Source organism: Acyrthosiphon pisum, chromosome A1, assembly GCF_005508785.2.
Source record: "Acyrthosiphon pisum isolate AL4f chromosome A1, pea_aphid_22Mar2018_4r6ur, whole genome shotgun sequence".
Classification (NCBI taxonomy): Eukaryota; Metazoa; Arthropoda; class Insecta; order Hemiptera; family Aphididae; genus Acyrthosiphon; species Acyrthosiphon pisum.
In genome coordinates this window covers 53,222,584-53,240,512 of record NC_042494.1, presented here as the reverse complement: position 1 = coordinate 53,240,512, position 17,929 = coordinate 53,222,584, and the positions used below count along the sequence as shown (strand labels likewise).

Here is a 17,929-nt window from a genome sequence, read left to right as displayed (position 1 = left end):
CCCCCCCCCAATTTGCGCCTATGTGTATATCATTATATAAATGTGTAATAATAAATTCAAAAAAGTTCAGTAAACTGAGTTATAAAGTGTTGATTTAACTGGACTGAAATGATTTTGAAGTGTTACAATGGAATAATCTTATTGATTACTATTATATACAATATAAATAAAATGTGTTTTATTTATGACTGCTTATTTAAGTTAATAAAATATAGCCACCGGTTAAGTTTGCCTTTACCTATATGTTTAATTATTTCAAATTGTCCTGTAGTCTGGTAGTCATCACCATACAAAATAAATAAATGATAATAAATTCAAAAAAGTTCATGTGTGCTTAGTAGTGGTAAACAAAGTTATAAAGTTATAATATTTAACTGGAATAAAATGATTTTAGAGTTTTTTCAATGATGGTACATTTGCGATATCTGGTGATACTACACTAAAAACAATTGTGGTAATTCCTCCAGCTTTGTTTCAAATATTTATGGCATGTTATTTATTTGAAAATATAAACGACCAAGTAAGTTGAAATTTATTATTTTTTTGTATGATTTAAAGATTCCCATTGTATTTAATAACGCAAATCAACAATTGAATGATAAATAGTTCATTAAGTAGGTAGGTACATATCACCTGATAAGATTTATTATGTAATATTATAAATTTATAACCAGTAAATTATAAATTTATAAACTATAATTACCAACGTTATAAATATTATGTATCAATATAATATAATAATTCTAATCATATTGTATATTATATAACCAGTACACATAGTGTTGTATGTAAGTTGTCTCCATACTTTATAAAGTATAAATATTATTCTGATAATTTTCCACGCTTTCTAAAATCAATAAAAGCTCGAATAAGAATTTAAGAACAACAATAATACATGAATAATTTCAATAATTTCTGATAATTTAAATTCAACAGAGTTGAGATTTTTATTAAATAGTTCATTAAGTATTTACCTGATAAGTGTTATTAGTTATTATATAATATACTTAGTATATTATAAACTAAAAATATCAATGTTTTTTTAATTTTTCAATTTTAATAGCAATTATTTCAACATAGTTAAAGAGTTTAGGATAACTCAACAATTACAATTTTAATGTGATAATTAAATTGTACAGCTTTAAACAATTAAAATACGTAAGCACAATATAGATAATATTAATAAAATACCGTGGTGTATATTATAATGACCCACTTGTAACCTACCGTATAGCAGAGCGACACACATTTTCCTACTTTTTTTTAAGACTTATTATGTTTTTTTATTTGAAACGGGGTCGTACATTAAATGGCAGTGATAAGTTATTCTTACTTATTTAGTCCTTTCCTGGTTGAAAATTTGTATTGAGCCGCCACAATGACGTCAGCCAATAGACATTGTCTATATTTTATTATAATTTGAAAGAATCGAAACGGAACTAGATTTATTTACATTAATATAAAACCAAAACAGTAAACAAAATTTCATTTTTAATGAATCGAAAAAATCAAAATTGGAATTTTTGTTTTTGAAAAATCAAAGAGAAACCGAAACTGAAATTTTAATTTATTTAATAATTGAACCGTAAATGGAACCGTAAAAGTCATTGACTATTTGGAAGTTAAAGTATTTTATAGACTAAACAGCTTTTAAAATTGCCTGGTTGAATATCTTGGCATAGCGCACACCTGGCCAGTAGCGTATTCTCATATTGCTAGTAAGAATGAAAACTGTAACTGTTCTCAATTAGATATTTAATATGTAGTGTGGTATGATCATAGAAATGAGTTCGGATGATCAAATAAGAAATTGTGGTCTTACAGATAAATTAAATTGAGTTAATAATTGACATCAATTTTGAGGTAAAACTGGAAAAATTACTCACGCAGTCACACCTAGTGGTGATTTTGGTAACATTATAAGTGTGAGAGTTTGGGTCTATTTTTTGGAAGTGTACTTTCATTTGATTCATCTTGTGTAACGAAAACTGAGTACCGATTTAAATATATGAATATTTGTTGTTTCTTTTCCATTTTCTCGAGCGAAAGCTAAGATGATGATTGATTTTTTTTTTCCTTGGAGTTGAATTTGTATTTGTTATACCACGGTTATTTGACTGATTATTGGGCCACCTTTAAAACTGCAGATAAAACTGATAACAAAACGCGCGTAGAATCCGTGCATTCATCGTGATGATTATCGTTAGAATGAATACCAATGTATTAATAAATATTATGTATCACTGGATAATAATTCTAATCACATATCTTATAAAATCAATAAAAATAATGTGTAGTATGTTAATTGTCTACTTATTTTGTAAAGTATAAAATTCTGTTGATTCTCCACGTTTTCCATAAACAATAAAAACATGCAGTAGAAAATTGTTCAGGTTTCAGTAAAATATTAAGACGCAAGCTTAACTATTTGTTAATGAGTACTTTTTTATTTTGCCTATTACATTTAGAAAGATTCAATAATATTCGCATTGTACAGCAGTAATTGGACCGAAATGGACATGAAGTGTAAAAAATTGATATTATTAACAATGCTATTGAATAATGCTAATCAGAAAAAGTTAAGATATACTAGAACAAGAATTGTAAATTTGGAAATGTTTTTTAAAGTACGTATTATTATAATAATTATTACTAATAAATACGTACTAATGAAATAATTATTAATCAACTGAAATTATAAAATCATAGTTAAATACATTTATGAAATTCATATTCTAAAATTATTATTTCTAACTATTACCTACCTATAAAAAAATAATTATAAATTTTATATTTAAGATATTAATACATAATCATCGAGGATCTTGTTTTGCGCCGCTGCTAATAGATTTTATCGTAATATTGTACAGATCACTCTAATCCTAATGGTTGTGTTAAATTGAACTCAATGTTAAATTATTGCGTAAACTATAAAGTATGCAAAGTATACGATGAAAAATGATTCTGAGTGGAGACTGTGGGTCATCTTATAGTATAGAACCTATATTATTACTTCTAAGGATATTTTTTCAAATATTTACGTTATATTATTGCGTAAAATATGCAAAAAGATTCGGAGTGGAGACTGTCATAGAACCTATATTATTACTTCTAAGGATATTAATTTATCATGTATTAATATACAATTGTTACATAAGAACATTTTATAATACTATTCAATGATATTAATATTTTATAGAGTAATTAGGTAATGTTGATTAATAATGAATACATAATTTATCTACCTAATAGTAATGGTGTTTAGAACTGCAAAGTATATGAATTATATATTTATTTTAATATATATAAATTTAAAAAAAAATGATTTCTAATTTAAATTTGACGAAAATGCCAGTAATAAAAACTTATGAAGAATGATGTATTTAGTTTTGAAGGTATAAAAATTAAACTTTAATCTTTAATTAAATAATATCGGTAACTATGTGATATTGATTTTGTCAAATTTTTCAAATATTTAACTTTAAACGCATATAAAAACGTGTGATTAAACTTTAAACACACACATCTGCATTGGAAAACGAGTATAATTCAATGTTCTGTTTAGAACCTTATGTGTCTTAAGCCTTGTTTACTACAGTGAAAAAATGTCACACAATGTTAGACAATTTGTTTATTTTACATAATAAATTACCTATTAACCAAATTTTATTATTTGTTATTATTTAGTACTTAAGTTTTATGATTGAATAATATAATATTATTATTTTTGTTTTGTTACTTCCAGACAATGGGTCATTGCTACACAGTTGTATCGGTTTTAATAAATTATATAAAAGCAAAAAATGATTAACTTTTGTTCACGATATTTTTTTTTAAATTTAAATTCTTTTTTGATTGTTTTAACTTTTAAATCATTATAGGTAAAATTATTATAATACTTACGGTAACATGGTCAATTAGTTATGAATTATAATGTTAATATAGCAGTTGATATAGATTATTAATTATTAAAATATAATTTTAATTAGTAATTACTATTTACTTACTAATATTATATTTAATTTATATTAATAATACTTTTTTAGATATTTAGAGGTAACTATATAACATTGTATAATAATATTGTAATCAACAGCCACGCCTTTAAAGGTGTACCCAAATAATAACTGTACCCAGTTAATTCGTATATTTATCGTATATCTCTATATTTCACACCATTTTTTGTTTCGGTGGCGGAGACTGCCGAACACGACGGGCGAGCGACGGAGCCATAAATACTAACCAGGACGAAAACGAGGAGAGTATCAGGACCACGTCGCGTAACGTTGTGGTTCGTCGATTCTCTCCGGTTTTCAACTCCATGGCACCGCGTGACGGAGGTCGTGGACGCGGCAATGTCGGGATCCCAGGACGAAAACCGCGGAGAGTAATAGGATCGTTGCAACGTTGCGGTCCGCTGATGGCTACAACTCATTTGCGCATATTTACCTTTTTTACAACTCATTTGCGCACAATTTACGTACAATAGAAACCTTTTTTCATAGAAATGTATCCACGTATAGGGTGTACATAATCTGCGAACCTCCAATTTTCAAATTGGTCATTAGTCATTACTCATTACTGATGGTGGAAAATTATTATACTCAAACAGTATTTTCCCTAACCTTCTGTCTCATCATATTCTGATGTTATACGATTTATAACTTATATGTTATATGACTAGCGGGCTTAAAAATATTGTTTGAACTATTTATTTTAGAACAGCTTCCTTAGAAAGCCATTAATCACAATTTTGTATAATTTACAAATTACACAAATAACAATTAGGTACTTACAATAATTTATACAAAAAAGTCATTAAAATTTACAAATTGCACAAATTACAATTAAAATGATTTTTCATATCAAAACATTAATTTATTTATTTGTTAATACATATTTATTGGTATGCGTTTGCATTAAAAATAATTTTTTAGTAAATTTTTTTGGATTTGTAATCAGAATATATTATTTTCATATTTTTTTCATATGGGTAATTTTGTTTTTTTAGTATTTCTATCTACGCGCAGGTATTTACTTTCTATTTCTTTATTTTAAATTAATTTAATTTAAAATTAGTTTTGACTAGAATTACCATCAGCTCCATTCGTTGTTCTGGATATTGTCTAGTTCACTAGCCCACAATTCAGGCCTAAGATCAGCATCAGAATCAATATGATTTTTAAATATTTTTTAATGTTTTAGTATAGGTAGGTAGTATGGAAAATCCATACTTATATAGTTAGTAGGGGCTATTGAAGTTATTTCACTAAATGCGTCTGGAACGTCAGAATCATTTTCGAGTATTCTTTTAATAACACTTTATTTTTTTCAAACGCCTTAAACCAAATTTATCTTTTATCAATTGATGGGTGTTCAATTGGTATAAATAATATTGATCGAGTACGGGCAGCTTAAGTCAACCTGTGGTATACACATAGGCGTGCGCAGACTTCAATTTCCGGTCGAGCCTGGTAGAATTAGTGCCCCAATAATTTGACAGTGCCCCTATTTTTTTTTTTACACATTAACATACATTTTTATTGTAAAATTTTAATTTTGTGTAATATAAAAAGTGTAATATTTCAATGTAAAAATATAATCAAGTTAAATATGCACACAACATATAATATGTGCTAATTTCTAGACATAAATTTTTAATGTTAAAACTAAAACGATCACGTCATAAATTTAACACAAATTCATTCTGTATAATAATTATAAAAGTCTCAGTTGCATTTAATGGTGTATTCGTATACCCGCCTATTTGATATAAACCTCGGGAGAAATGAAAGGGTAAAAAAACTCGAAGGGTATAAGACTACGGAATATAAATTATAATATGATAGTATGATAATATGATATATCTTATAAAATCAATAAAAATAATGTGTATAGTATGTTAGTTGTCTACATACTTTGTAAAGTATAAAATTCTGTTGATTCTCCACGTTTTCCATAAAAAATAAAATCATGAAGTAGAAGATTGTTCAGGATTCAACGAATTATTAAGATGCAGGTTTAACAGTTTTTTTAATGAATATTTTTATATCTTGCCTATTATATTTAGAAAGATTCAATAACATATATTATTATATATATGTTATATATATGCATTATACAGCAGTAATTGGACTGAAATGGACATGAAGTGTAAAAAATTGATATTATTAATAATGCTATTGAATAATGCTAATCAGAAAAAGTTAAGATATACTAGAACAAGAATTGTAAATTTGGAAATGTTTTTTAAAGTGAGTATTATTGGAATAATTATTACTAAACTAAAATTATAAAATCATTGTCAAATACATTTGTTGAATATCATATTCAAAAATTCATATTTCTAATTTATACACCGATAAAAAAATAATTATACATTTTATACCAATAGATGAAAAGTAATCGAAGTTCTTGCTCTGCGCCGTTGCTTATAGGTTTTTAACATATGACGTAATTATGCAGATTACTGTAATTCTAATGGTTGTGTTAAATTGAACTCAATGATCAATTATTGCATAATGTAAACGGCGTACACGATGAAAAATGATTCTGAGTTTGTCGGTCATCCTATAGTATAGAACCTATGTCATTACTTCTGTGGTTATTTTATCATATGTTATATATACAATTATAATATAATAATATTTTATATAGTAGTTAATATTAAATAATAATGAATAAATAATTTATCTAATAGTAACGGTGTATAGAACTGCAAAGTACCTATATAAATTATGTATTTATTTTAATATATATAAATTTAAAAACAAATGATTTCCAGTTTACATTTAACGAACATTTCAATAAAAAAAACTTATAAAAAATTACGTATTCAATTTTGAAGGTATAAAAATTAAACTTTAATATTTAATTAAATAATATAGGTGATATTGATTTTGTCAAATTTTGTAAATAATTAACTTTAAACGCATATAAAAACATGTGACTAAATAGTAAACACACACATCTGCATTGGAAACGAATATAATTTAATGTTTAGAATCAAAAATTTCCTAAGCCTCATTTATTACAGTCGAATAATTTCACACAATGTTAGATTATTTGTTTTTTTTTACTTATTATAATTACCTGCAATACCTATTAACCAAATCTAATTGTTATTTAGTACTTAAGTTTTATGATTGAATAATATAATATCATTAATATTATTTTGTTACTTACAGACAATGGGTCATTGCTACACAGTTGTATCGGTTTTAATAAATTATATAAAAGCAAAGAATGATTAATTTTTGTTCACGATATTTTTTTAAATTTAAATAATTTTTAGATTATTTTAAATCATTATACAATTATAACGACACTTATTATAATATTGTTAATTATTAGCGGATTATTATATTAATATAACAATTGATGAACACAATGTTATATAATTTGTTTATCTCACATAATGTAGGTAGCACGTATCTACAAAACCTATTACGGGGGACGGTGTGGCCAAGCGGACTAAGGCGTCGGTTATGACCACGATTAAAGAATATAATATACAAATTACTCAACGGCCTTATGCACATACACAATAAAAGCACAATTATTGTTCTATGCTATAATGCAAAAGCGCTAACTGTTATTCTTGCTATGACAAGATCGTTAATTTTAAGCGTACCAAAAAATAAGTTTCGTTGAGTAATCTGTATATCTTTAATCGTGGTTATGACACCAACCGACGCTGGTTCAAACCTCGGTTCACGGGCGGCATTTTTTTTCAGGCAAATCACGGTGTCCGGAGAACAAGTTCCACCATCCCCCATCCGGGCATGGCAGATACCTACGGGTGCCCACTTGAAAATATGCCAAAACTACACACATGTGTTTACACTGTCTTACTGTTCCCTCCCCATAGTTTAAAAACCACTGAAAGGCTTAAGTTACCACGGATTTACTAATAATAGAAAAAAAAAATAACTATTACCCAAATATTATTATTATTAGTACCCATTAAATTTTTGGGCTGAATAATATAATATCATTAATATATTTTTTAATTTTTTTGTTATCTACAGACAATGGGTCATTGCAAATAATGATTATTTTTTGTTCACGTTTTATTATTATAGTTTAGATTATTTTTTGATTGTTTTAATTTATTATAAATTATAACAATACTTACGATAATATGGTTAATTATTAATTAACGAGTATGTTAATATTATAACAGTTGATGTACATTATTAATTATTAAAATATCATTTAAATTAGTATTTAGTATTTACCTATTGTATTTTGGTTTTTATTAATAATACTGTCAACCACTTATTTTTGTTTTATTTTATATGATTAACGAAGGGAGTCCTATAAACATAAAAATAAATAAACTAAGATATAAAATATGCGATAAAATAAAATAAAATAACATATCCGGTCACTTTGATGCCCCTATAAAACATGATCGGTACTACGAATACAGTATACAATACACACACTAATGTTCATTTACTTTCAACACATTCACAAGACCCATATAATTGAAATATATAATGCCTGGTTTTTACTCCTTAGAATGGATTACTCTCCACCTCCTTTAAACTGAGATCGTTATATAAGATGGTGTACATAACTCGATTTATTGTAGTTTTGGACTAGGGCGTGGAACAGTGCTGCCGGTTTCCCAAAGCAGATGTTTAAGGTTTTATTTGGACTTTGTAGAATTCACGATTTTTTCAAACTTATAGGAACGCTATCATGTGTGTGTCAAAACAGATAAACAAAAAGCCCGACGTAAGTGAGTTTTTGTTCGACACATTACGAAACTAACGGACAACAGTCATTTCTCTCTCCATTTTTAAGGGATTGAGTAATGAGCATAGGCAATTTTAATAACTTGAAAAAAATATTTATTCTTACTTATATAGAAACGTAATATCCAACATTTTTTACAAGCAGTAATTTATCATTAACATTGATTGTTCTTGCTTGGTTACGAAATTATAAAGGACATTAAAGAAATACGCCATATTGAAGCAGATACTGTTGTTATTACTATACTTTTAAAGATATCTGAGTGTTAAACGCTTTTCCTAAGTTTAAAAGTTGACGATATTTTGTAAAAAAATTAGATCTAATTTTGTACATTATATTAAGTACTTATTTTAAGACTTAAAGTACAAAAAAAATGAATTTGTTACAACTTTTAAGTTGTACATTATTTTGTAAAACGGGAATGTTTATATTTGTGATATACCTATTACTTACTTTAAACAATTCTAGTGTTAATAATAATAATAATTGTGTTATTTAATTTTTTAACAACTAAAAAACGAGCAGTAATCATTGCTATCTGAAATTGTGTTTTTATACTAAAAATGGAATGGTATAACATCATCTTAATTCAATGAAATGCTTTTTTACCTTCCAGAACTGAGAACTGTAACATATGCGTCAGCATGGATATGTCCGGCACATTGACACAACTAATAATATTGAATTCACCGCCAAATAATATCTGATAGAACGTCTTCATTACTTCTCTCACCATGGAGTGGATAATCACTTGTTGTCTGAAGTCCTGCAGGTTAACCGAAATTCATGGACGTCGTTTCAGGGTGTATGGGACCAACAGCCGTAATAATATATATTATATCCACTCATCCACCATCTATTGGCCACAATGGCCCACCATGACTGCTTCCATGCTGACGTGTACGATGTCCAGCTGAGTGAAATTCATGGCAAAATCGAAAGATATCTTTCGAACGAAAGACTAGAAATAAATAAATGAATACATTTTAAGTGTTTATGGTTATTCGTTTTTTGAATTAAAACAAAATAAGGAAATAGTTCCAGGAGAAATTGAGTTAATATCCACTATCGTAAAAATATGAACTTTAAACGATTATAAAAGTGTTATTTCCGGTTGATATTTTATTTTTGTTAAAGATAGACAAACTAATTGATATATTATGTATATTAACATTAAATCATAGATATGAAAAGATAATTTGAATTATTTAAAAATATAAAAATGTTTATTATGCAGCATTTCTTTGAATTATAATAATAATATATGATGTAATCGATCTCAATCTTTTAAATTAACATGATAATAGGTTTTCCTAGTTTTAGGTACTTAGCTAGGTATACTCTTTAGCTATCTGTAAGAGTTAAAAAAAAAGATATAAACATAGAGATTCCATTCATCCTGTATTTGAATGAAGCGTCCCGGTGTCATGTCAAAAGGTCCAAATTTACATACATGCATCAGACAGCGGTCTTGAAGAGAGAGCGAAGTGTGTCGGCGACGGTAAATTGTGTGTTTACTGTGTCGTGGGGCTGGTCAGTTTCGTCGTTTATTAGGTTTTTATATCTACATTAGTCATTAAATTATTAGTTGGGAGACATATTGCCCTGTGCAGCGCTCCGGTTGTGGCGACCGCGACGCACAACGGCGGCGGCAAACAACAAGCTGCGACATCGACACGGTGGTGGTGACACCGCTTTGTGCGGGGGTCAGGGGAAAAATATTATACAACGCGGCTGTGACTACTGTATTGCTGTTCGAACTCATTTTAGTATGGATAATAAAAGCAAATCTTATAAAATATAATCTATACTATTTGGGGAGTATATTTTAATGAATAATTGAATACAAAAGCTCAAAATTCTGTGAGGTTAAAAGGTAGATTGCGTATTTGAAAACATAGCTTTACTTTTATAGTCACCGTAAAACTAAAGTCGCCCCTAAAATAGGCCAGGGTGGGCTATTGCCCTGTGTTTGTTATCTCCCAGTATGTAGTTATGATTGTTGATATTATGGTATTTTTTTTTTATAGAAGTGAATACTTTATAGGCAACAGGTAGCTAACTGTGCGGTGCGTTAAATTCCGACTCTCACCTACCATAGTCTACATTATTTAAATCTTGTTATTATATGTTTTTTGGCTACCCAAGTATTATTATTCTAAATAATTATCAGTCTACAATTGAATAACCCGACTTCAACCTTGAAAAAATATAAAATATAGTGCTCTATAGGTGTATTATGGTTATGGTGTGCCTCAGTTCACGGGGAAATTTGCGTTAATGTATATCGCTTTGTGAACTAATTTATATCAATCCTTGTAAAAAAAAAACAAAAAAATCAAATCTTTACTGATAATATTGTGAACTTGAACGCTGTACCAACTAAATCTTCGTAAACAACAGCAGTGTAGATCCTGCACAATCATTACATCCAAACTGGTCAGTGTCATTTATTTTACTCTCCGAGTTTTATAAGAATTCACATTCATCTATCATAAATTATCATGTACAAGTTTTTGGTGAGCACCTGCAAAATATAAAATATAAATAATAAGCAATAGGTATAGGTAGCTACCGTTTTAAATTCATTGTGTTTTTAATTTCCTGACTTCATTTTATAATATTATTCCATATAATTGATAATATACGTTCTACTTAGGTAGTTATTATTGCATTTTTTCTAATTATGTCATATTATATGTATCGATTAAATATATATTGAATTTTTTTTTCTTTAAATTTTTACAAAATTGTTTTGCCAAACATATTATTATTAGGCATAAGAAATTTTCAATTTATTAGTTTTATTTCCAATTTTTGGCAACGAATAAAATTTCGCTAAATCAAGAAAATTGATAATTTAATACAAGCTTCCTCATAATTGTTCATTGTTCTATTTTAAAAATACATTTTTAAGTCATACCGTAAGTTCATACAATAATGGCGCAATCTATAATAATGACCTAATAAATAATATATTTCAATATTTGTTTCAACCCATTTTCTATGAGAAAATTATGGATACTTATTTATAATTTTTTTAATCAATTAATTATTCGATATTATGCCATGCTCAGCCTAGCTCTAAAATTGTTTATCATTGATAATAAAATAAAAATAAAAATTCGAAAATAACAAAAGTATAGTAGCTTCTGAAATTAAAGTTTAGAATATATAAATGTTAATTTCGTATGATAATTGTTTTTTTAAAAATAATTTCGATACATCTTATAGATAGAATATCGTTGCACGTGAAAATAGATTCCGAGTGGAGAAGGTCAGTCTATATTTCCAACGATATTTACTATACATATATATTTCTATTAAATTATATCAGGTTAAATATATTTTCCCAAAAAAATTGCATTTATAAATTTTTCCCCTTTATAATAATAATTTTTATTCATAATATTATTTTATAAAATGCATATGTTAATAGATAGGTACTGTAACGAATGTCGTCATCGACATCGTACATTACTCCCTACGTTGAGCACGGCTAATATGCTGAGTGTTAACAATGGCAAATGTGTGTATATTATGTATGAAATATATATATTGCTGACGCGATGTTTAGCTTGCGTCGTGTTAATAACCGACCGGGACGCCTGGCGGAAAATAGTTAAATAGAATAGTCGAAAGTCAAGAGGGAACAGTCAAGAGTCAATAGTCATAATCTATGGAGGAGTCTATGGTCGGCAATCAATAGTCAGATTGGATGGTCGATAGTGGAACTCGAGGGCTGACAACGACCTGAAGAGGACCTACAGAAGACCAGCTCAACCCACATTTGGACATTGGCACCCACGACACACCATGGTCCGATCAGTAACCCTGAGTTATAATTTATAAGTATACTTTCGCTGTTGTAACTTGTAGTAGGCAATAACAATACATTAATATTCAATAACAGATACATATATATATATTATACACATTGAGTACTTTGCTTCACATAAGGTAACCCTGATCCCTAGTAATATTATCACACACCGAGGTCGAGTCTCCGAGACCTCGTTAATATAAACAAAACGACACTCGCGAGAGCGAGAGGTGAAGAGGAGATGTTGCACTACTATTTGTTGGTTAGTTTTAAAAGATAGGCGATTTGCGACCTCATCAATAGCAGGATTATTTATGTCGGTCATACATCAAATATGCATAATGCACCAACGTCGTCCATATACATTTATAAAATTAAAATTGTAGAGTTCTAAGAACTACGTCCAGAGTTTATAATAGCAGTTCTTCATTATTAATTTAACACAAATGCATACTGTTTAACTATTATAAAAGATTCAGTTGCATTTTATGATGGATACCCGCCTATTATGACATAAACTTCGGTAGAAATGAAAGGGTAGAAAAACTCGAAGGGTATAAGACTACTACGGAATATAAATTATAACATGATAGGAATTTAATTGCATGGCAACAGATATCATAAACATTAAATCTATGGACATTATGCACGCATTATATTAAAAATTGTACGGTTTTAACCTACCAAAAGTGTGCGGTTTTGTACTGTATTTTATCGCAAGTGTGTGGTTTAAGGAGTCCACGGGGTTTATGATTTTTAATTTAAAACTTGCTGTAAGTTTTACTAATGTATTCTTATAAGCATTGTGGGCTGGTTTTAAAATAAAGGAGATCGACAACCTTGACGCAACAGCAGGGTTACTTATGTCGATCATACATAAAATATGCATAATGCACCATCGACGTCCTTTATTTATAAAATTAAAATTTTCGATTTCAAATAACCACGCCTAATGTTTATAAGTAGTTCTTCATCATTTATTTAACATAAATACATATCATAAAATTACTATGAGATTCTACGAAATGTAAATTATAATATTATGATATTTACTAAATTGCTTGGCAACAGATATTATAAACAATAAATTTATAGACATCATGCACGCATAACATAAATCAATTATTTGATCAAAGAGCCACCTGTCCATATAAAAATAAACGTATCGTTGAGATCCATTTCATACGAACGGTGAACCTTAGTAGGTATACGCGCATTCAGTGCTTCGCTGTCGTGATGGACATACAGAACGAGAAGCATCATGTTTTCAACATCAGGTTGGCGAATCTCACTGGTTTATATCAAATTTTAGATCCCGGAGCCTTAAAATGTCGAGGTCGAAACGTATATCAAATTTTCGTTGCGTTCATTGCGTTGTACATATTAGTCGTATCGATGGCGTTGTTCGTCGACTGTTTGCATTTATGGACTAATAATACGTCTATGAGTTTATTGAACTTTTTTGTAGCAACAAACTCATTTTACGCGTGCTACAAGATGTGGATCGTCATTTACCGTTCGAACGACATTTGGGACTGCCTTTCAATCACGAGGTACGATTTTACGTCGCTAAGCAACAGGAAGCGAATCGGACATGGCATACTGGATCGTTGGCGGGCGCGTTCGGTCTGGTACACCAGCTTGTTGGCCGGCTTGTATTTTTCGACGATGGTAATTTACATGGGAATTTCTCTGGCATTCTGTAACGTTCTAATACCGATCAAAAATCACGACAGTTCGTTTGGCAATTATCGTCTGAACATTTTAAATTTGTATTTTTTCACATCTGACGAGACGTACAATGAATACTACAATACGTTTTTCGTTGTCGAGGCGTGGTTATCTGTCGCTGTAACAATATTTTACATTTTATTCGATATCCTTTTCGTGTCACTGTGCTTGGCTATATGCTGTCATATGCAAATGATTTTCACTGCGTTCTCATCGGTCAACCACAAGTCACTTAGTGACTTTCATTCCTCATCAATTGGTATGTACGAGTTTACGTAGTACATAGTACGTACATTAAAAACAAATATGCATATTGTATAGTGATCATTAGTAACATGAAGATGTCACTAAACAGACCAAACGTTGGCTTATTGTCTATTGGTTGTAATTTTATTAAAAGAAGATTAGTGTTTCAATAATATTAATAAGATGTACTAATATTGTTACATTGTTTTAAAATTTCGGTTCCCGTATAAATTTGCAAAGCTCTTGATATTTAAAATAATATTATGATGATGAATATTTGTTTGTACTTCCCAGTGGTACTAATATAACAATAGTACCTATTAACATTTAAAATTTTCAATTATGATAAATATTATAAATGTATATACCCATTTATTGTTTTTGAATAATATCTTATAATACCTGTGTAATATTTTAGCTCCTCTCAATGCAACGCTGTATAGTTAAATGTCTCTTATCAGTAAACCCTTAAAATAATGATTACTTTAAGAAATCAACACATTAAAAAACAATTTTAAATTCACTTTTGTAAAAATTTAAAACCACATTTATATAATTATGTAGTTTTGAATTTTTGTGATGCCTTTTAATACTGTGTGATATTAGATACGGGATCTGCTCAGTTCACAGTTGGTATACGTATCAGCTCATATTACTATATTTTAATCTAAATTTATATGTCATTAAACTATTTAGTAATAAATAAGTATCTAATTTACTACCACTGACTTAGAATCAAGTATCCGAAAATTAACTGACTATGTCGTATGAAACTATTAGATTGTGTTGTTGGCAGATTGAGTACCTCCACCTATTCTTAGTTTTTCTAAAAAAGTTACTGTAATATGACGAAGCTTCTGAATGCAATCATTTGTATTGAAATCTAGTAACCTATTACAAAACTCATACTAGATACACTTCTTTTGTTCACTTACAGATAACACCGTTGAAAAACATATTATATCTAATGAACATGAATTAATTTATGATGAGTTAATAACAATAATCATTGATCATCAAGCAGTTATTAAGTAAGTGTTAATTTTATTTTTGAATTAAATTTAAATTAAATTATGTACCTGTACTGGCAGAGTTGTTGGTATTATAGTGGAATCGAACAGTTCGATTACAATTTCATATGATTTTACATAAATACAAAAAAAATAAAAAATAAAAAAAAAATGTAGTGGACACCAAAGTCTCTTAAATACAAATTAAAGGACATTCCTAAATATAATTATAATTATTATAATTATATTATATTATATATAATTATTCATTAAATTTATTTTTACATATTTAATTTAATTCATGTAAATGTGTGAAAATTCACGGGAATCATACAGAAATATTGTAGTAACGAATAATTATAGTTTACACATTGGCGAAAAATGGTGTAGTTACTTCATTTAAATATTGAAGTTTTTTCTTAATCTATTTAAGAAAAACTTAAAAACATACAAAATAGAGTTTAGTTTGAATGTGCATATTATGTACCTGTACAGGCAGAGTAGTTGGAATTCTAGTTGAATCGAAAGATCCCATTACAATTATATATGATTTTACATTAATACAAAAAATAAATAAACAAATAACCAACAGTTTAGTAAACAGTAAAGTCTTTTAAATAAAAATGTAATATAATTATTCATAAACTTTAGACTTGAAATTACTTTTTTAAGTTCATATTTTCAATAGTCAATATTTCTTATGATTTTATTATAGAATCAATATCATATTGTTTTTTTTTCAAAATGTTGAATTACATTATTTTATTTTACTACGTGAAAGACAGAGGATTGGTGGTATGCATTTTACTATTTTAGTTCTTATGGATTTAATATTATTTTTTTTTTCAGGAAATTTGAATTATTTTTAAATATATTTGAACGAGTCATGTTGTCACACATTTTTGTTTCGTCGATTTCACTCATCATACTTTGGTTTAATTTAATAATGGTAAGAAAATATCGCCATACTTAAAAATTTGATTACAATATTAATATCAATTCAATTTTTATATACAAAATATATAAGTCATGTATGAAGAATGTAATGTAAATTGTATTATTAAATTACGCTTCTCCTTAGATTGATTCAGATTTATGACAGCTTATTTAAGTTAATAAAATATAAGTCCAAGTGTATATGTTTATTATTATTTATTACAAACTGTTCTTTACTCTAGTCATAGGCCATAGCCATACAAAATAAATATATTTTAATTTATTAATTAAATATATTTATATTTAATTCAAAAAAGTTCACTCATGTTTAGTAACTGTCAACGAAGTTATGAAGTAATTTAATTGGAACAAAATGATTTTAGAGATTCTTCAATGATAGTACATTTGCTATTTCTGGTGATACGACAATAAAAACGATTGTGGCAATTCCTTCATTCTTGTTTCAAATATTTATGGCGTGTTATTTATTTGAAAATGTACACAACCAAGTAAGTGGAAATGCATTACTTTTTAATAAAATATTAATTTAATAAGAATGTTGAATGCAAGCCCCGGTTATAATAAATATTATGTATGATGTATCATTAGATGATAAATCTGATCACATATTTTATAATTTTATAAAATCAATATAAAATATGACATAGCATGTAAGTTGTCTACATACTTTGTAAAGTACGTCCTATTCAATTCTGTTGATTCTCCAAATTTCCATAAACAATGAAAACATGTAATAGAAAATTGATCGGTTTCAATGAATCTAATTATAGTCGCAGGTTTAACAGCTTATTAATGAATACTGTTATATCTTTCCTATTACATTTAGAAAGATTCAATAAGATATGCATTGTACAGCAGTAATTGGACCGAAATGGACATGAAGTGTAAAAAATTGATATTATTAACAATGCAAATGAATAATGCTAATCAGAAAACGTTAAGATTTACGAGAACAAGAATTGTAAATTTGGAAATGTTTTTTAAAGTATGTACTAACAAAATAATTATTACTAGGTAAACTAAAATTATAAAATCACAGTCAAATACATTTATAGAATTCATATTCTAAAATAAAAGATTATATAAGATATAAAAGTTGAACATTTTATAAATTTTTAACTATAAAATAATTATTCAATTTTAAATTTGATAAATTTTGTCAAGATTTTAACTTCAAATGCTTATAAAAAAAAATTGTGCCTATGTATTTGTAATATTTTTCAATTGCTATTGTAACAATGTATCAGGAGCCCTGTATTAATTTTTTACACTTTTTGGCCCAATAGATAAAACTTTATTGATATTTATAGAAAACAAAACTAAAAAAATTGATAACTTACAATGTCCGTAAACAGCTCAAAAAGAGTCAAATTATTTTCAAAATTTTATCGTATAT

General features: G+C 27.7%; 1 protein-coding gene across 1 annotated transcript in view; it reads left to right on the top strand.

Moving 5' to 3' along the window:
- Positions 1–14,295, top strand: part of LOC107883740 — an 18,335-nt gene extending 4,040 nt beyond the window's left edge. The window contains exon 3 of the mRNA XM_016804358.2: positions 14,058–14,295. Within this exon, the coding sequence (XP_016659847.2) occupies positions 14,058–14,295 (238 nt within the window). The remainder of the gene's footprint in view (positions 1–14,057) is intronic.
- Positions 14,296–17,929: the final 3,634 nt, after the last annotated feature.